This window comes from Rhinopithecus bieti, unplaced genomic scaffold, assembly GCF_001698545.2.
Source record: "Rhinopithecus bieti isolate Rb0 unplaced genomic scaffold, ASM169854v2 scaffold_7681, whole genome shotgun sequence".
NCBI classification, from domain to species: domain Eukaryota; kingdom Metazoa; phylum Chordata; class Mammalia; order Primates; family Cercopithecidae; genus Rhinopithecus; species Rhinopithecus bieti.
This window is the reverse complement of record NW_016806571.1, coordinates 6,944,821-6,967,198: the sequence shown is the minus strand read 5'-3', so window position 1 is coordinate 6,967,198 and position 22,378 is coordinate 6,944,821. Positions and strand designations below refer to the sequence as shown.

Sequence of the window (22,378 nt, the reverse complement as noted above, 5' to 3'; positions counted from 1 at the left end):
ATTATATTAGGATATCAAATAAAATGCAGAATTTTTTTTTCCTCATTTTCAAATCTTATACAATAAGCATTTTTATAAACAAACGAAAAAAGTTTTAATAGACCAAAAAAATGAGATTCCATCCTAAGTGTGTGATGAAAGGAAACTAGTAATTTTGATAAATGCGTGATAGCCAGCAGCTCTCATCTGCTGAGTGCTTACAGGGAATCAAGCAGTGTTCTAGGTGCTTTATACTTTTACCAACACATTTAATTCTTGTACTAGTCCTTATGATAGTGTCATCCCTATTTCATAGAAGACAAACTGAGGCACAAGAAGAGAAAGAGAGTCACATAGCTGGTAAGTAAAGAAATCGATTCACACACAAGCAGTCGGAGTCCAAAGTCCATACCCTTCATCATCATCATACCACACCACCTCACCATCAGGCCACAAGATGAATACTACACAATCGTGGAAATGATGTTCTAGAAGAGTATTTCATTTCAAGGAAAAATATTCACAACACAATAAGTAACTACAAAATCAAACTGAAATCAATAGGCAGGATAGGTATGTGTGTGAGAGAGGAAGAATAAATTTACCTAAATATGTCAGAAAGAATTTACTTAAACATTTGTCAGAATTTACTGAAACATTTGTTGGAAAGAGAAAGAAACCTTGCAGAGTTTCAAAGAAACCTCAGGAGTGTGGTCGTAAAGTTGGCCTTGCTTGATTTTTCCAGTTTTCCAGGTTCTTCATGACCTCCAGAGCTCTGTACTTCCTTGATAACCAAGTCCCTCCCTTGGCCACACCACCACCAGGAGCAGGATTTAAGGGAGGTCTGCAGAGCTGGGCGTGCCCCTGGTCAGAGCCCTTCTCCCAATCACTGTACTGCTGGCAGCAAGAATCAAGGGCAGTCCAACAGCTCACAGCCTACTAATGAAAACACCCCTCTCATCACTGTCTCTCCACTAAAAGCCACCCAAGAGACCAGTCCCAAGAAAGACACTTTCCCAAAAACATCATTGAGGCAATCCCATCAGACGTGCTCTTCACCAGTCACTACCAGACACCCTCCTAAACCTTTCCATCATGGCCTCTGAAACTCATGGTTGGCCAGGCACGGTGGCTCATGCCTGTAATCCCAGCACTTTGGTAGGCCAAGGTGGGCAGATCACTTGAGGTCAGGAGGTCGAGACCAGCCTGGCCAACGTGGTGAAACCCTGTGTCTACCGAAAATACAACAATTACCCAGGCGTGGTGGCAAGTGCCTGTAATCCCAGCTACTCAGGAGGCTGAGGCAGGAGAATCGCTTGAACCTGGGAGGCAGAGGTTGCAGTGAGCCGAGATTGTGCCACTGTACTCCAGCCTGGACGACAGAGCGAGACTCTGTCTCAAAAAATAAATAAATAAAATAAAATAGTGGAAAGCTGCACCTGATCTAAAGCAAGACTAACTCTTACACTGAATTCCATTTCCCTTTCAAGTTTTTCAGGCCTTTCCTCCTATAAGTGTCCCCTTTCTCTCCTGCAACTACCATTTCTCACTCTCATGTCACCTCCCATCAGTGTAAATAAATATAACTATCTCCTACCTTTAAAAAGTCCTCCCTACATCCACATGCCCCTCATTTATCACATAAGTAATGAGGAGAAAAGTTTTATTTAACAACTATAAAAGAGTAAAACTCGATTATTTTTAATTAATTCTTACTGAGTTAAATAATATCAACCTTACCATACTTGGGGGCACATTTAAAGTACTGGACTTTGCCAACACTTCCATTATTTTTTCCTTCTGGCTCATCCAGTTCAATGCCGGCCCACTGCCCACTTGCAAATTCAGTTGTTCCACAAAATCTTAATGTACCAACCTAAAGAAAATATAAATCAGAATAACTTTTGGGAATTATTAGTAATTCCAACGGTCCTACTCTTGCAACTTTACTTCACCATGGAAGTGTTTAAAATTCACTCTCTCAACATTACCTTTTTATCCTTGGTAATGTTCCTTGCTCTCACTTCAGAGCAAGGAACATTACCAAGGATAAAAAGGAACATTAAATAATAATAAGGGAGTCAATTTCCAAGAAGACATAAGAATCCTAATTAGCTGGATAGTAGCACACGCCTGTAGTTCCAGCTACTCCAGGGGCTGAGGCAGGAGGGTCGCTTGAGCCCAGGAGTTCACGGCTACAGTGACCTATGACTGTGCCACTGCACTCCAGCCTGGGCAGCAAAGTAAGACACTTCTCAAAAAAAAAAAAAAAAAATTGGGATGCAACTACGTTGGGAAATTCAATATCCAAGCAGGAATTCCCTATTCCATTCTCCATACCAAGCTCCCTATTAACCTCAATATTAAGAAAAAACTGAGGGTGGGGGGCTGGGGAGGAATAGCATTAGGAGAAATACCTAATACAGATGACAAGCTGATGGGTGCAGCAAACCACCATGGCACATGTATGCCTACGTAACAAACCTGCATGTTCCGCACATGTATTCCAGAACTTAAAGTATAATAAAATAATTAATTAAAAAAAGAAAAAACAAGAAAACCTCCCATATGAGATATTTTTTAAAAGCAACTGGTAATAAATGAATGCAACATGGAAACAAAAGTTTGGGAGGAAAAAAAGTGTCTGGATGATGGGAGTAGGATTTATTTTTCCACACAAATCCTTATCACCAGGCTACACAGTATCTCAGACTGCCCTATTTGTGGGAACCCAAAGACAAACACCCACGAACAGCAAGGGTCTCCTGTGCTCTGTTTCTATGGAGTAGCAGCAGTCAGAGAAGCACCACTGGGGGAAGAGGGGACTGCAAAGAAAATCCTCCACCCTAGATCATCCCTCAGCTCATGCCTCTAAATTCACTCAAGAAATTCTACTCCACTCCACTCTTTATTCAAATAAAGATGTCTTCATTATTAAGTTCAAGTAGTTCATATTCTTAAAGCATAACTTAACAGTAAATTCGTATCCAAGTTTTACATTTTCCATTAAGCATCTTTCTACCTACATGTTGAACCTTTTTTAAAAAACTCAAAACTCTGACCTTACTGTCTGTGCCCCTAAACATAGGTCATGGACATAACAACCTTGGCTTAGGAGATTGTAGCTACTTACTGTACCTTCTGTCCTGCAATAACGACACGATCCCCCAACTTCAGGCCAAGTGACGTAAGCATTGCCTTGCCAGTGACATGATCATAATTTGGCAGCATGGCCTTTGAGATGTTACATGACAGAGGCACCGCATCTAGGAGCATCTGCTTGATTTCCTTAGCAGTGGCTGCAGCATCAGCCATCTCTAACGGCATATCTACTGGGTCTGGAACAACATCAGCAGGGATCTGTCCTTTGTCATTCTACAAATAAAGATAAGAGAAAAATGTTAACTCTTATTTACTTAGAGCACTAGAAAGTCATATAAAATTTCTGTTAGAGGAATTTTATGTTAAATTCATTCGTCATTTGTTTATTCAAAAACATTTCCTGAACACCTACAATATGCAGGCACCATTCTAGGTGGTAAAGATCCTACAGTGAAAAAAACACAAGACCTGCCCTCAAGGAACATTACATTCTGGTGGGAGAGACAGACCACACAACATTAAACAAGTAAATTATATGTGGCATAATAAACAGTAATAAGTGGCCTGGAGGGGGAAAAAAAAAAAAAAGGCAGGTAAGGGAAATAGGAAATGTGGAGACAGAGATGGTTGTAGGGGAAACTCTTTAGATTAAGTGGTCAGGGAGACCTCACTGATGAGATGCATCTCCACAGAGATCCAAAGCAGACCAGGGAGGAGCCGTGCAGGTTCTCTGGCAGGGAAAAGCACTGCATCCATGGTGGGGAGCAGTGCTCAGGTCCTAAGTGGAGAGCATCCTGCCCTCACAGGCATTTGAGAAAGCAACCTTGGAGACAAAAGTCACAAGACTGACTGGCTTCCCGGACCCAAATCCACCATTCCAGAGCTGCCCTCTTGGCTCTGTGACCTCAGCCCCCTGCCCATTCATGGGGTAACTCAGATTTCAAAACTTGAAACTATGGTTTTGATACTCCTAAAACCTGGGCTATAATCAAGAAAAAAGCTCTGTTTTCACTACGACAGAAAGACTGGTATCCTGGGATTTATCCTGTGACCAGATAAAATGGCCAGAGACAACCCCACAGTCATTTGCATGGTATATGTATCATCAAAGCCCTATCATATGAATTATCTGTCATCTTACATTCCCTAACCAAAAACCTTAGACTCATGAGAAACAATCTAGATTGTAATTTTCTCTTAATATAAAGAATAAAGATACTTTTGTTAACTGAGAAACTTTTTTCCTTTCTTCACTAATGAAAATCTTCTTCAAAAGAACCATGTGGAAAAATGAATGAGGCTTTTAGAACACACTTAGTTTGCAATTGCTTCACATTTTTTTGTTGTAAAATTCAAGTCAGGTTGGTCCTTAGTAAAAACATGGCAAGAAGGTATGTTATTAGATTTCTGGGATGGTAATGGACTCTTTCAATCCCAGATTTCAAGAAAACATACAAAATACAATAAAGATATATGTTACACTAACGTATACTCTCTAAAATACAGAGAGAGAAAAATAGGGAAACATAAAAATTTTAAAAATACAGCCAGGCTGATAAGTTGTAAGCTATGCTTACAGTGAATCTTTTACTTCGGACTTTTGTTATATCCCCACTTTTTGAAGCCTGTCACACACTGCTGTTGTCAATTACCATACAATTCAACAATCAAAACTCCTGTAAAAAAAAAAAAAAAAAAAAAAAAAAAAAAAAAACCACAAAAAAAAAAAAAAAAAAAAAAAAAACACAACCTTTTTTTTTTTTTTTTGCAAAAAAAAAAAAAGAACCTAAATAATAGTAAGAATAATACAGTAACAATGATGATATCTTCCTAACCCAAGAAGGCTTATTCATGATCAATTGTGGAATTCCACTTTCTTCTAAAGTGGTGGCATACCACCAGACTGGCCCTATAAAAGATGATTAAGGGAGTTCTACACATGGAAACAAAAGAACAAAACTTGCTACCACAAAAGCATACATAAGCACATAGACTATGTTCTCCATAAAGCAACTATACAGTTGAGACTAGGAAGCAACTAGCTAACATCACGACAACAGGAACAAAACTTCACAGATCAGTATTAACTCTGAGGAAGGTTAATAAAAGATGACTAACAGAGTTCTAAACACGGAAACAAAAAATAATACTTGCTGTCACAAAAGCATACATAAGCACATAGTCTATAGACTCCATAAAAGCAACTACACAATCAAGACTACAAAGCCACTAGCTAACAACACAACAATAGGAGCCCAACTTCACATATCAATATTAACCCTGAACATAAACAGCCTAAACACAGCACTCAAAAGACATACAGTGGCAAATTGGGTATAAAAAAAAAAAAAAGACCCGTCCTTCTGCTGTCTTCGAGATACCTATTGCACATGTTAATGACACCCACAGGCTCAAAGGAAAAGGCTGGAGAAAGATCTACCATGCGAACGGAAAACAAAAAGGAGGAGAGGATCACTATTCTTACATCAGTTAAACATACTTTAAGCCAACAACAGTCAAGAGGGACAAAGTAGGGCATTACATAATGATAAAGGGTGCAATTCAACAAGAAGACTTAACTATCCTAAATATACATACACCCAACATTGGAGCACCCAAATTTATAAAACAATTATGACTAGACTTACAAAAAGATGAACATAGTCACACAATAACAGTGGGTGACTTCAACACTTCACTGAAGGCATTAGACAGATCATCAAGGCAGAAATTTTGGACTTCAATACAGCACGTGACCAATTAGACTTAATGGGCATCTAAAGAATACTCCACCCAACAATCACAGAATATAAATGCTATTCTCACTGGCACATGGAACATACTCAAAGATTGACCACGGTCATAAAGCAAGTCTCAACAAATTCAAAAAATCAAAATCACACCAAGAATCTCTTGGACCACAGTGGAATAAAAACAGAAATCAATACCAAGAAGAGCTCTCAAAACCACAAAAATACATGCAAACTAGAAAACTTGCTCCAGAATGACTTTTGGAATGAATAATAATATGAATATTATTACAATGAATAATAAATAATAATATAAATCATATATTAAAATATGAATTATGTAATATTGTTATATTAATAATAAAATTATATTATTAAATAATAAATAATAAAAACAATGAAATTAAGGCAGAATTCAAAAAATTCTTTGAAACAAATGAAAACAGAGACACAGTATACCAAAACCTCTGGGATATAGCAAAACCAGTGTTAAGAGGAAAGTACAAAATGCCTGAATCAAGAAGACAGGGAGATCTCAAATTAACAACCTAACATTGCACCTAAGGGAACTAGAAAAATAAGAACAAACTAAACCCAAAGCTAGTCAAAGAAATAACTAAAATTGGAGTACAATTAAATGAAACTGAAACCAAAAAAGGCATTCAAAGGATCAGCAAAATGAAAAGGCGGTTCTTTGAAACAATAAGACTGATAGACTGCTAGCTAGGTTAACAAAGAAAAAGAAAGAGAAGATCCAAATAAGCACAACTGGCAATTATAAATATGACATTACAACAATCCCACAGAAATGCAAAAGATCCTCAGCAACTACTGTGCATACCTCTATTCATACAAACTAGAAAATCTAAAGGAAATCTAGAAAATCTAGGAATCTAAATTCCTACAAACACACAACCTTCCAAGAACCAGGAAGAAAGTGAAACCCTGAACATACCAATAATGAGTTACAAAATCGAATCAGTAATAAAAAACCTACCATCCAGAAAAAGCCCAAATGGATTCACAGCCAAATTCTATCAAACATATGAGGAGGAGCTGGTAACAATCCTACCAAAACAATATGAAAAAACCAAGGAGGAGGGATTTCTCCCTAATTCATTCTATGAAAGCAGTACATCTTGATACCAAAATCTGGCAAAGCCACAACAAAAAAGAAAACTACAGACCAACATCCCTGGTAAACACAGACACAGAAATCCTCAAGTTACTAGCAAACCAAATTCAGCAGCATACCAAAAAGAGAATTCACCATGATCAATTCACGCAAGGAGGTTCAACATATGCAAGTCAATAAATGTGATTCACCACATAACAAAATTAAACACTGTATGATCATCTCAACGGACACAGAAAAAGCAATCAATAAATTCCAACACCACTTCATGACAAAAAACCTTCAACAAATTAGGCATCGAAGGAACATACCTCGAAATAATAAGAGCCATCTATGACAAACCCACAGCCAACATCATACTGAATGGGCAAGTTGGAAACATTCCTTCTGAGAACAAGACAAGAAGGTCCACTCTCACTATGCCTATTCAACACAGTACTGGAAGTCCTAACCAGAATAATCAGGCAAGAGAAAGAAATAAAAGGGATTCAAATAGGAAAAGAGGAAGTCAAATTATCTCACTTCACCAACAATATGGTTCTATATGTAGAAAATTCTAAAGGTTCTGCCAAAAAAAACTAGATAAACAACTAGACCTGATAAACAACTTCAGTGAAGTGTCAGGACACAAAATCAATATATGAAAATCAGTAGCATTTCTATACACCAATAACAGGCTGAGAACAAAATCAAGAACACAATTCCATTTACAACAGCCACAAAATAATAATAAAAATACCAAGGAATACATCTAACCAAGGGGATGGAAGATCTCTACAATAACTATAAAACGTTGCTGAGAGAAATCACAGACAACACAAACAAATGGAAAAACACTACATGCTCACGGACTGGAAGAATCAGTATCACTAAAACGTCCACATTGCCCAGAGCAACTGACAGATTCAACACTCTTCCTATCAAATTTCCAACATTGTTTTTCACAGGATTAGAAAAAACTGTTCTAAAATTCATACGGAGCCAAAAAAGGAGCCCAAATAGCCAAAGCAATCCTTAGCAGAAAGAACAAAAGCCAGAGGTATCACATTACCTGACTTAAAATTATACTACAAGACTACAGTAATCAAAACAGCATGATATTGCTACAAAAAATAGACATATAGACCAGTGAAATAGACTAGAGACCCCTTAAATAAAGCCATACACTTACAACCAACCAACTGATCTTTGACAAAGGTAACAAATATAAACACAAGGGAAAGGACACTCTACTCATAAATGGTGCTGGGAAAACTAGCTAACCACATGCATGAAACTGGGCCCCCACTACTCATGATATGCAAAAATTACCTCAAGATGGATTTTAAAACTTAAATATAAGAAATCAAACTACAAAATCCTAGACAAAAATCTAAGAAATACTCTTCTAGGCATTGGCTTAGGCAAAGAATTTGTGACTAAGTCCTCAAAAGCAAAGGCAACAAAAACAAAAATTGCCAAACAGGACCTCATTAAACTAGAGCTTCTGCACAGCAAAAGTAACTGTCAACAGAGTAAACAGACAACCTACAGAATAGGTAAAAATACAAACTATGCATCCAACAAAACATTAATATCCGGAATCTATAAGGAATGTAAACAAATCAAAAAGAAAAAAAAGCCCCATTAAAAAGTGGCAAAGAACATGAACAGACACTTCTCAAAAGAAGACATACAAGCAACCAACAAATATAAAAAATGCTCAACATCACTAATCATCAGAGAAATGCTAATCAACACCACAATGAGAGACTATCTCGCACCAGTCAGAATGGCCATTATTAAAAAGTTACAAAACAACATGTTGGTGAGGTTGTGGAGAAAAGGAACATTTATACACTGTTAGTGGAAGTGTAAATTGGTTCAGCCCCTGTGGAAAGCAATGTGGAGATTTCTCAAAAACCTAAAAACAGAATTACCATTTGACCTAGACCCCACTACTGGGTACACACCCAAAGGAAAATAAATTATTTTACCAAAAAGACACTGCACTCATAAGTTTTTCACAGCACGATTCATAATAGCAAAGACATGGAATCAACCTTGGTGCTCATCAATAGTGAACTGGATAAAGAAAATGTACAAATACAGCATACTACATAGTCATTTAAAAAATGAAACCGTGCCCTTTGCAACAACAAGGATGCAACTGGAGGCCATTATCCTAAGAAAACTAATGCAGACACAGAAAACCAAATAACGTGTGTTCTCACTTATTAGTGGGAGCTGAACGCTGGATATACACAGACATAAAGATGGGAACAACAGACACTGGGACCCCTAAAGACGGGAGAGAGTGTGGGAGGGAAGGAGGTGGGGAAGGGCTAGGGCAAGGGTTGAAAAACTACGTATTGGGTACTACGTTCACTGTTTGGGTGACGGTATCAGCAGAAGCCCAAACCTCAGCACCAGGCAATATGACCTATTTCACAAACCTGTACATATACTCCCTGAAACAAATATTTAAAATTAAAATTAAAAATTAAGATGGTGGCTATCACACTATGGTCTGAGGGCTACTGCTGACCCACATGTTTACCACTGTTTTTTAAGTAGTTATTTTCAAAATATGGCAACCTATTCATCTGTTTCTGGCCTAAATTGGTAATTTAGCTCAATAACATATCTCATGGCATTCTAACAAATTCAGAACGTCGTCCCCACTAATGGGGCTTTGTCAACAGCTGTACCAACAAAAGCAAATTCCAGCTGGACTGAATGATCACCTCTAGGTTTCTTGCATGCTACTCTCTCTGCCTAAAATGCCTTCCTCACCTCCCTCCAGTACCTGGTTAATTCTTGCCTATGTAAGCACTTGATTTAGATGTCACCCCCTGTTGAAGCCTTGGGAAGATGACCCACGGCCCTCTGCCACCCCCGCCCCATCGTGTTGCACTGAATTCACACATTACAGTAAAACTGATTGCTTCCTTGTCCCACCTCCCCTCTGCAATACATTCTTTTTGAGGGCAAGGGCTTTATCTGCGTTACTGTAGTATTCTCCCAGTGCCCAATAACCAAAATAGTCAGAAGGGAGGGAGGAAGGAAGGGAAGAAATTAAAAAGTTGGGGGGTAATCAAGGCAGTTAAACAGAAAGAAAACTGGCAAAGAAGTAGGGAAAATGGGAAAAATAGGAAAGGGAAGGGAAGACAGGTGTTTTCAAATACTGCACTCTATCTGCCATTCACACCCACCCGTTCAAGGGAAAGTATAACACGATTAAGAACACCTGCCAGATCGAGTTACTGTTATCAATATAAAGAAAGTAAAAACTGAGAGCCACTTTCTGGAGGAAAAAAAAAAAGGATCTGAAGACTATGAAATTCAATCCTGTGTAACTCTGTAAATTAGTGACATTTTACTATTAAAAAAATACACTTTTCCTTTAAACGTTTCCTTTTCAAATGCTTACTTCATCCTTAAATGGGTATTTATTTTAACTTTCTGAAATGAATTTTATTTCCAAAAAAATTAGGATATGACTTAACAGAAAAACATAACTTTAATATATGTATTTGTACTTAACAGCTAACTTTTCATAAATACATCAAACCCCTAAATGAAAGATATTTAAACATTATGACACTTAAAGGAAGACTTTACTTTCCTGAATGGGACTTATCAATATAAAAGGAAATTTGTCATTATGCCTTAAATTTATTTACAAGAAAGATCATCATCGCTCTTTACATGTGGAACAAAGATATAAATTACTTGCTCATGTAAGAGTTCTTCTATTAATAACAACATTCAGAGCCAACACTTTACCAGAAAGTAGGATAAGACTTCTTAATTCTTTTAATATTTTGCACTTTTAATTTAACCTCTTACCCTAAATGCAGGATTTGCTCCCTGCTCCAAGAGGCACTTCACGGCACCTGCACACAAGTTGTATGCTGCAATATGCAAAGCTGTTCCAAAATTAAAATCACTGCAAGTGGCATCCACATCTGCAATTAAACATCACAAGTATATTAACTAAAATTTTAAACTTAGCTATTATAATTTAAAAGAAGACAGGGTTTTGGGAGTAGGGACTTTTATCATTTATAAGACTTAAATCAACCCACTAGAAGCATGATTTCACAATAGAACAAAATGTTTATATTATAATCTGGTTAAACAGTTGATTATTTTCTTAGTACAACAAAATTCATTATAAGATGGAGTGATATTATCCTGGGTTTTCAAACTAAAACACATTTTAAAACAATTCATGGCAATAATTCGTATTTGTAAAAGTAACAGCTTATCACAATCTCCCATTAAGTCTGTGGCATATTTGCCATGACAACTACAGTGAGGTAGAGTAGTAGAGTTTAGGTCAGGGGTCAGCAACCTATGACCCAAAGGCCAAATCCAGCCCACCTGGTTTTATAAAGTTTTATTAGAACACACAGGCACACTCACTCATTTACATATCCTCTGTGGCTACTTCCATGCTACAACTATGGAGCTGAGTAGTTTCATCAGAGACCATGTGGTCCAAAAAGTCTAAAATATTTACTAGCTGGCCCTTTACAGAAACAAAACGGCCAATACCTGGTAGGTAAAACAAAGCAGAATTTTCAAAGCAACTAAAGTCTAATTAAGCATAGAAATGCTTACCTATAAATTGATTCATAATACTCTACTGAACAAATGAATTTGAATTTCACAATGAGAAAAGTAATCTTGCAACTCTAAGGACATTTTAATAACTTTTAACATAGCATCATATGTTATATTTAAATACAGGAAATCCTCCAGATTTGGGAATCCCATCTTGAATATTTTCCATAACAAGGGTTTAAATGTACCTCTGGTTCTGCAAATCCTACCCTCAACTAAATGACACCACACCCACATATCCTTCCTACAACTGCGAACAACCCAAATATACTCAAGACACACTCTCTTGAATTATTAAAAACACAGAAGTGTCGACAGAGGCTTTCTTCCTAACATCATTCACAAAGTGAAAAGGTAGAATTTTAAAGAAAAAAGTGGACAATTTATGCAGATTGGAGATTAGAAATGAACATTCTGAGAAATTTATTGAATCTCTAAAGCATGTTCCTACAATGGGGAAAATATTGTACACTTCCTTTAATTTAATGTTAATACTATTTGCTTGCTCTCATATTTTTCTAAAAAATAAAAGAAAATTGGCCCTGAAGAGAACCAGAGAGAAAAATCAAAATACCAGGACTGTGACTTAGACATTCAGATCTTCAGTTTCAGGATATCACCATCAAAACAGGGGGGAAAAAACAGAAATATTATCCCTTAGGTTGAATTATATAATTTCAGAACCAAATGCCATCTAAAATAAATAGTATTTATTATTCCAATGCCAATCTCTGAAGACCTTATTGTTCTATTTCTGGCTACCCAAGCAAGGCAAAAGAATCATAAAGCATGTAGAATCAATTATATAAAACATCCGTGTTATACTGGAGAACTTATAGAGATATGAAAACCCAGAGAACACTCTTTCATTTTGTATCTCTGTGCTAATCCTTTTGTAGAAAAGATAGTAATACTCAATAAAGAAATTTTAAACTATCTCAGAAATAAAATGGAGTAGAAAGGCATAGGAAACAAGATGGATTCGAAGTTAAAAAAATCCTTGAATTACAATTTTTATGCCACCACTGAAGTGTTCAGTTAATAATGTCTAAAGGTGATCTTATAATACTTGCCTTTTGGTTTCGATGTTTTCAAAATCACTCTTATAAGTTCTGGGACATCAAAATAAGCAGCGTAATGCAAAGCATTCATGTTTGTCCAGCGACTCCGCAAACTAATGTCTGCTCCCAGGTCAATAAGTTGAGTTGCAAATTTTACAGCTGTTTCCACATCACCTAAAGAAGATTTTCCAAATTACTTTCCTTTAGTACAAATTTTAAGTTCCAATGGATGGCTATCAATTGCCTCATTTAAAAAGCCAAAGCAAACAGTGCACTGTATAAACACACCTCGAAAATTTCACTTGCAAGAATTTATCCTAAGAAAATAATTATACACAGGGATGTGATAAATGGGATACACTTGGCTGTAAAGATGCTCATCTCTGCACTGTTATTAATATAATTCTAAAAAATCCAAAAAGTACAATAAGAAATTGGTTAAACAGAGACACACATAGAATGCTATGAAGCCATCAACAACAACACAGCAGATCAGTGCTACTCCAAACGTGTTCTGTGGACCACTGGCAGTCCCAAATTGCAATCTGTGTGTACTTTTTATAGCTTTTCCCCGTTTAATATGTCTTCTCATTATGTTAACTAAAATGTAGTCTTATACCTTTTATTCTTTCTTCTTTTTTCAAGACAGGGTCTTGCTCTGTCACCCAGATTGGAGCATAGTGATGCAATCACAGCCCACACCAACCCTAAACTACTGGGCTTATATGACCCTCCTGCCTCAGCCTCGCAAGTAGCTGAAACTCTAGACAGGCACCACCATGGTTGGCTAATTGTTTAATTTTTTGTAGAGACAAGGTCTCACTATGTTGCCCAGGCTGGTCTCGAACTCCTGGCCTCAAGCAATCCTCCTGCCTTGGCCTCCCAAAGTGTTGGGATTATAGGTGTAAATCATCATGCATGGCCAGTTTCATGCCTCTTGAAAAATATTTGGGCTTATATTTTATGGTTTTATTTTATTTTGTATTATAAATTCATTGTTATTTTATTTCATAAAAGTAGCAGTCCATGATGGGTTGTGAGGGGAAAAAGGGAGTCCGTCACCACCAGAAGTTTCAGCATCACTGCATCAGACTATTGAAACAAGGAGAGACAATCACAGTATATCGTTAGGTAAGAGATGCAGGTTTATAAAATGACAAAGCACATGAGAGTAACAATTTTGGAAAGTACGCACATATGTTACACATGTAGGAACAGACCTTAGGTCTCCAGACTGGGGTCTTGAGATTAGGAATCAGTATGTAAAGACTGGCCTTGGACTGTCAAACCTTGTTATAAACCCTCAGAAAGATTTTAGGGTGTTAGCAGTTATTCTCATCTAATACACAATCAGGCATGAGGCCTGATCCAGAAAAGCTCGGAGGTATCAGGAGGGTATAAAGACCTCCTTGAGAAAAGGGAATATGGTTTTTGGAAGGACCTAACTGAATCCTCAACTCTTCAGGCAATATTATCATCAGCAGCTGGGTGCCTTCCCATGGACAATATATGGGCATAAATATAGATTAAGCACAAATGCAGATGATATAAGCAACTGATAGATTTACCACACACTTACCAATACCATGAGCTCCAGATTTGCAGGTATAATGTAAAAGAGTCATATCTGTCAGTCCATCTCTATCATTCACATTGCAACCTCTCTTAAGAATCTGAAGCAGTCAAGGAAAATATGGTTACAACCTAACTACTGAGGTACCTATTGCTTTCAAACCAATGGTGAAGAACCAAGTTAGTCTATCAAATCTGAATTACTTCTCAGTAAAATGTATAGACAGTATCAGCATCTCTAAAGGGTAAATTTTACATCTGCACTCAACAACAAGAATGAAAACTGAACTTGTCAGCAGGCGGAAGGAAATTCTTGAAGATTATTCCAAGGGTAATCTGGCACTCCAAATACGTTCCTCTCAAAAATGAGCAAAATTTTATTTCTATGGGTGTAATGATATTTGAAAAAAGTATAAGCACTCTCTTCCTACAACATAGCAACACACTGGTCAAGGAACCCTCCCTCAAAAAATCTAATATTCTTAAAGACTACATTCAAGCCTGTATCTTTACCGAAACACCCAAAAGCGTAAACAGAACATGATGGTAATCAAATCCCTTCATTGAATGCATAAAAGTTTACAAAATTAATTTTTACAAAGAAGCAAATACAAAAAATGCCCCTCCCTGCACCCACCAAGGGTCTATAAATGTCAGGACAGAGCATGAAGAAATAATCAGAAGAATATATAGTATTAACTCACTGCCCCATGAAAATCCTGGAAATACAAATAAATATCAGAACATTTAAAGGGTTTCTCCTTATCATCTTCCTTTCAGATGGGGAAAAAAATCTATACCATTAACAATCCTAACAACATAAAACTTAAACTGTAAGAATTCCTTACCTCATTTCCAATAATGTCGATGTTTTGTTGGACCTGAGGAACCCATTGTCTTAAAATGGCAAATAATTCTGAAACTGAAGTTTTGGGATCAAAAAGAATTTCCTGGCATGATGCATCATTAGGATCAAAGAAAGAAAATTCTGAAATAAAAAAAAAGATGTGAATTAAATTTACTAAAAGTTTCAAATAAATATATTGAAAATAATAAACAATAAAACCAAGGTTCAAATGATACAAATATTTTAGATGCTAAAAAAAAGCAGAAGTATCTAAAGAAGGAAAATATTACGAACATTTGCTGAGCACTTACTAAACACTTTAAAAATCCTCACCAATACCTTACCTGGCAGGTATTATTCTCATTTTGCACATGAGGAAAGCAAAGCTCAGACTAAATAATACCAGCTCAACGTTGCACAGCTAGTAAGTGGCAAATCTGAGGTAGAAAACCAGGTCTATCTCCAAAGTCTATCTTCTTTCCTCTATTATTCTACTTGCTGAGGTAACTCGCCATTAAGCTCAGATTGTAACGGCATGCATAAGTAGTGGGACTCATGGGGTTTTTTTGTTTTTGCTTTCTTCTTTGCATTTATATATTTTCCAAAATTATACTACGTACACATGGTTCTTACTTTTAGAGTCAAGATAACTAAAAGATGAAAGGAAAGGTAACAAACTAAAGACACGTATAGAAGCAGAGCAGCAGTCCATCAGAAGAGAATCAGAAAGACTAAAACTGAAACAACATTCATAATCTTAGATAACAAAATGGTCCTGTTAGGCAAAAATCAAAATAGAAGCCAAGACAAACCTTGGCCTCTGAGCCAATGTCCCACATCCAGCTCAGGAAAACCTATAAGGATCTATTCTCCAAAACACCTACTTAAACTGTACATGAAGCTTGGTCAGCAAGACTCAGCACGTTGTAGCAAATCAATAACGACCAAACTAACCCACTCATTCTAACCAGTGAGAATTAAGCTATATGAATTTCCTCTTCTAGGCTTTATAAACCTTACTATGACCTTCGTGAGACAAGCTTCTTACCTTGGTTTGGAAAGTCTCCCAGTTTGCAGTTTTTTTACTCACTTAATATTTATATTAAGAAAAGCACCCTGGATTTTCTTGACAGCTTTTGGTGTCCGAAGCAGGATCAGAAGACGACCCCTGCAAAGCCCCAAAGCCAGTGAGTAACTAGGTGCTGGTAGCCAGGGCCGTGGCACTGGCTGCTCTCTCACCCGGCCATGGAGTTCTACAGTAAGTCTCTTTTGAATCTGAGCTCTCCTCCTTCTGTGTAGAACTCTCCAGTTATGCTGAGCAACCTTTGCTGAAACTTCTCAGGAAGTCACCCTATTCTGTTCAAAAGGGGGAAGGGTGAAACGCATAATTCCCTGTGTTCCAGAGCAGCTGCTGAAAAAAGAATCCTTCATAGTTAAGACTTTTCGGAGAATCTAATGCAAACATGGGGTCCAGAAACAACTGTGGATCAGAACCTTGTGCCTTTTTGGAAAAATGGGTGAACTTTACAAAGAATAATTTGCAATTTCAGTGACCACTTTGGAGAACGTTTAATTTAGTTAAGATAGTCTGCCTTTGGGAGTGCCCTTGAAGAAAGAGTATCCTGAGCCTTTCAGAGACAATGGAATGCATTCTTTGATTTGTATGCAGAAGTTTCTGGACACAAAATGACTCAAAAATAGCTTCTCTAAAAGCATCCCTACAGCATTCAAATAAAAAAAACTTCACTAAAAAGCTGTAGCCATCTGAGCAGGTAACCTTGACTTGTTCCATCTCTCAGAGGTACAATTTGGATCTAGCTTCTTTCATCAACTAATAAGCTTTGTATTATTTTAACTGACACATGGCTAAAATTTGGAAATGACAGCTATAAGATCTGTGTCTGTCTGTATACACAAACATACACACACAGAGATCTTAGAGCTATGTATGTTCAATAGATATAAGTAAAAACAAGTGTTTATATAAATTAAGTATTCCTGAAAACTCTCAGAAAATAGGAACTAATCCAAATGCTTTTAAGTTCATGTGACTTGGGTGATTTTCAATAAACAAAAACATTGTTGGTTTAGTTTGAAAAACCAATATGCCTTCAAGGTTGTCAGCATTAGACATAAGGCAGATGTACAACTTTGATTCTATGTAGGTTTACTAGTCGAATAAGATCATGTTCAAGACTAGAGAATTACAAACAAGCTTCTGCTATCTCTATGTTACAAAATTTCTCAGCAAGAAAAACAAGATGATGCTTGGCTATTTAACGTCTCATGAAATTTTCGTAAGTAATCCAAGCATAATCGTTCAAAACAAGTGAATTAAATCAATGTAAGTCCACATAAGATAAATACTGAAACATTAATTGCTGAACATAATTTTACCTACTTTTGGACAGAGAAACTAAAGATACCTGGGTGTGTTAGTAAACATGTCCTGTGCTACATAGAAAAATTTAAGGAAACATGTGCTTCCAGAACATATCCAATTTCTAGGAATTTCATACAATTTCTAGAACACTTGGTATATTCATAGATTTCTAAACCTACAGAATGCCAGCATGACAGCCAAGATATGAGGTATGAAGATATGTTTTTTATAAAAGAAAATAAAGGAAAAAAACAAAATGGCTAGAAGAAGTTGAAAAGAGGGAGAAGGAGAATCTTGTATGATTAAGCTGGCTAAAATTGAATGAATCTATTATCATTCAAATCAAAATAAGGCATAACTAGCATTTGAGCTCCTGTTAAAATGACTAAACTTTCTTGGAGTATGGGCCTGCTCTTGATGGGAGACTGTGAAAGGTTTTTCTTTAACTTTTGAATGGTCTGCCTAGAAAACAAAGATTCTGTGTTTTGTCAAGATAATTGCTTCATGTTGTCTTTGATTATTTAAGTTTCTCTCTCAAAAAGTCAAGGGGTTTTGGTCTTTTCTTTTTTTTTTTTAAACAACTACACGGCTTTCTGTATTTGCCTTTGAAATCTTTGTCACTTTGGTTAAATGGATAACTAAATACCTGTAATCTATTTAATCAAGTGTTTTGAATCTTTTGGGTTATTTTTTATAAAATTCCCAAAAATCAAATTCTGAATGAAGTCTTTTCTGACCTTAGACTAATTCTGGGATTTTTCAGAGGCCCCTAGAAAATCTTGTTCTATTTCCTTATTAAAACACACACACACACACACACACACACACACACACACACACACAGACATTAAAGTAATTAAGCATCTTTGCATGGGAAGCCTTGTCAAATAAATGTGAAACTAGGCTTGATATATTACATTGCATGAGAAGCATTGTCAAAGGTGATGCTTAACCTTCCTTATGTTATTTTTGTATGACTATATTATCAATGCAAGTGTTCTAGAAATTGTATGAAATTCCTAGAAATTGGATATGTTCTGGTGTAATTTTATCAGTCATAATTCCAGTTATTATCTTCAAATGTTATAAAACAAACAACAAATTTCCTTGTCAACTGCATTAAAATGAACTCTCATCAAATCTGTAACTATGGACATTTTAAATCTTTTGCCACCTACAGACAGTGATTTTTCACTCTGGTATTTTCCTGAAAGCTTTTGTAAGCATCAGTGATACAAAATTGCAGGAAGATTTACAGAAAAGACTCTGACAAGTATAGGTTTCTGATAACTTTAAGATCACGGCATTAGACTGGATAAGAATTTCCAGAACTGTAATGGAAAACCAAACCAATGGATTCATGAGGCTGCTAACCCAAAATCAAGCAGGACAAGAATTACAGGGAACTGAATGAACTGATGAGGGTAATAATTTTTATGTCTTTGAAATATTGCGGGTTCTTTAATGTTTGTTTTCTAGATTTAAAGAACGCCTTTTTCTCTTTTCCCTTAAGACCTACAACTTACAGCAATTTGGTGAAGAATAGTTTTGTAAACAAAAAGGCAACACATTTTCTTTTCTCCCTACCCCAACCCCTCCAAAATTCAGAAACTCTTATTATTTTTTCATGGCAATATAAGCATTTACATAAGTTTAATAAAAGTTTGTTTTCCCTCTAACAGGACACAACTGGGCAAGGCCTCTGCTTGGTTTCTTAGACTGAGAAGGCTTTTTAAAGTCTCATTTCAGATTCCTTATTACCAGACAGTTTTAAAGAATTCGGATTGACTTTACAGAACCAATAAAGCCCCTAAGATATTACCAAACCTCTGACTGGAATGGCATACTTGAGAATGTGCACATATTCACTATTCTTGCTGCACTTACGTATATAATCAAGCCAGCTTAATGAGACAAAACTTATTTGCAAACCAATTAGCCTGTGATTATCTTTGGTAGAAATGGGGAACTGTAGAGAGAAAAATTGTGTTTCTGTAGAAAACTCAGAATACACCCATTATCAGATTCTAGTCCTGTTTATTGTCTTTGGGGCATTGTCATCCAGCTACAAACTGGATTGGATCCTGAATTCCTCTAGTTTCCTCCAATATCTGGTTACAACTCTCCAAACTAATATTTCCAATTTATTAAAACTGTCCTTTTCCCCAACCCCTACTGGATGATTTGATGTAAACTTTAGACAAATCGCCACCATGGCTCATGTAAGGAACTTTTGTGCCTCTTTCTGTGGGAGTCGCTCAGAGAATTCACCAAAACATCTGATGACATCAACCAAGACATTCAAACTGCAAACCAGGAAAGTCTGTCAGCAGAAAGTGCCATCCTCATTTCAGCATCTCAAGATGCTCCAAGAGCAAATCTGGAAATCTTCTTAACGTGCTGCCCTCCAGATGGCTCATTTAAATAACAATAAGTTAGATTTATTAAGTGTCTTGTAGATACTAGGGACTGTTCTATGAACTTTGTGTATATTAATTTATTTAATCCTCATAACTATCATATGAAGCAGGCACTATTGTTATTCCCATTTTAAAGAAGAAACAAAGGGATAGAGAAACAATTTGCCCAAAATCACACAACTGGAAAGTGACTGAGCTAGGATTAATGCCAGAATGAGACCATAACCTCTAAGCTACAATACAAAATATTAACATATCTAACAACATTTGAATTTTCAACTTCCATGCAGGAAAATAAAGTATTTTTTATGTTGTTGCAAGCTTTTGAGATTAAAAAAAAAAAAAGTTTTATGTTTCTATTTTTGGGGGGGATGGAGTCTCACTCTCTCACCCAGGCTGGAGTGCAGTGGCCAATCTCAGGGATCTCAGCTCACTGCAACCTCTGCCTCCCTGGTTCAAGCGATTCTCCTGCCTCAGCCTCCCAAGTAGCTGGGACCACAGGCTCCCACCACCACACATGACTAATTTTTATATTTTTAGTACAGATGGGGTTTCACCATGTTAGTCAGGCTGGTCTTGAACTCCTAACCTCAGGTGATCCACCCGCCTCAGCCTCCCAAAGTGTGGGGATTACAGGTGTGAGCCACCACGCCCAGCCTAAAAAATAGCTTTTAATCAAAAGAAAGTGGGGTGAGGGGAGAAAATGGAGGTGATGTCTGCTTTAAGTCAAGATGGAATAATGAGGGCCAAATTTGCCCTTCCATCTGAAACAACCAAAACACCAGAAGGAGGGAACAACGGTTTTCAAGACACTGGACATTAGACAATGAAAGACAGTCGTCCCTGAGGAATGGAATACAAACAAGAAAAGTCCTACACATGCCCAAGCTAACTCCCTTGAGGGAGTCTCCAGGAGTTAAGTTCAGGGGTGGGGCGGGGGGGACCAAGAAAAAGCCCAGCAAACTCCCTGAGTTGAGGAGACAGAGCTGAGAGTCTGGGGAACTTGAGGTGGCCAGAGGTCACAGGGCAGAATACAGCAGAGATGGATACACGCACTGCAAGAGAACCCCAGAGACCTACAGAGGGTCCTCCTCAACTATTCATCATATGCTTGTGAGGAAATACTTGAGGTAAGGGAAAGAATCATCCATAATGACTACACGGATTAATACCTATTCTCACCAGGAAGACTGAAAAAGAATCCTCATAATTCACACAGCATTGAGTAGAACAGCAGTCCTCAACCTTTCTGGCACCAGGGGCCAGGGCAGGGGGACCAGTACCAGTCCGTAGCCAGGGGGTTGGGGACCCCTGGAGTAGAATTCTCAGCAGTAGGGAATAATTAGCTCCAGACCAAGAATGGCTCCAGACCCACCTAACAAATCAGAAAAGCAGGACCTCAAAGTGTCCAACTATTTCCAAGTAACTAAACTGTATCCCGGAACGAAGTTCAAGAATACTTACATGAGTACAAAAATATCCAGCATCCAACAAAGTAAAATTCACAATGTCTGGCATCCAATTAAAGATTATCAGGCATGCAAAGAAACAGGAAAACATGACCCATCATCAGGGGCATAAAACAGACCTGGAGTTGATACGGATATTATTAATAGAGAAGGACATTAAAACAGTCATTATAACTCTATTCCAAACGTCCAAAGGTGGAGAAGAGACCTGGGCATAAGAAAAAGCCAAAGCAAACTTTAGAGATGAAAACTTCATCTGAAATGAAAACTGCACTGGATAAAATCAGCAGCTAATTAGACACTGCAGAAGGAAAGATGAATGAACTTGAAGATATAGTAATAGAAACTAACCAAAATAAAGAGAAAAAAATGTTTAAATATAAAAAAAATCAGTGAGTTGTGGGACAACTTCAAGCAGTCTACAATATACATGCAATTACAGTATCTGAAAAGGGAGAGAAGCAGGAAAAAAATTTTTTTAATGATTTCCCAAACTTAATGGAAACTGAAACCCACAGATCCAAGCAGTTCAACCAACCCCAAGAACAAGAACACACAGAAAATAATATACCTAAGTGCATAATAGTAAAATTTCTCAAAATAAAGAGAAACTCTTTAAAGCAGCCAAAAAAAAAGACATGTTACATCTAGAGAAACAAAAATGACAGCAGAAACAATGCAATTGGGAAGACAGCAGAGCAAGACCTTTCAAGTACTGAAAGAAAACTACCAACCTATAATTCTAAACCCAGCAAACATATTTTTCAAAAAAAGAAGGTAAATAAAGATGTTTTCAGACATAAAACAGCTGAAAGAATTCATCACTGGCAGACCGGCACCGTAAGAAACATTAAAGGAAGTGCCTCAGGCAGAAGGAAATGGTATCAGATGGAAATCTGGACCTACACAAAGGAATGAAGAGCACTAGAAACAGTAACTACATGGGTAAATGAGATTTTTTATATTATTTAAATTTAACAGATAATCCAATTTTTTTTTTTTTTTTTTTTTTGAGATAGAGTCTCGCTCTGCCGCCCGGGCTGGAGTGC

The 22,378-nt window shown here is 37.0% G+C and overlaps 1 protein-coding gene across 9 annotated transcripts in view; it reads right to left on the bottom strand.

The window, feature by feature from the left end:
• The window catches only part of CLIP4 (CAP-Gly domain containing linker protein family member 4), a 98,933-nt gene that overhangs the window by 42,226 nt on the left and 34,329 nt on the right, over positions 1–22,378 (bottom strand). For all 9 annotated transcript variants that reach the window (XM_017877027.1, XM_017877030.1, XM_017877031.1 and 6 more), the window contains 6 exons: positions 15,059–15,198; positions 14,218–14,311; positions 12,651–12,812; positions 10,798–10,916; positions 3,118–3,354; positions 1,720–1,855 (listed from right to left, as the gene is read on the bottom strand). In XM_017877027.1, the coding sequence (XP_017732516.1) occupies positions 1,720–1,855; positions 3,118–3,354; positions 10,798–10,916; positions 12,651–12,812; positions 14,218–14,311; positions 15,059–15,198 (888 nt within the window). The remainder of the gene's footprint in view (positions 1–1,719; positions 1,856–3,117; positions 3,355–10,797; positions 10,917–12,650; positions 12,813–14,217; positions 14,312–15,058; positions 15,199–22,378) is intronic.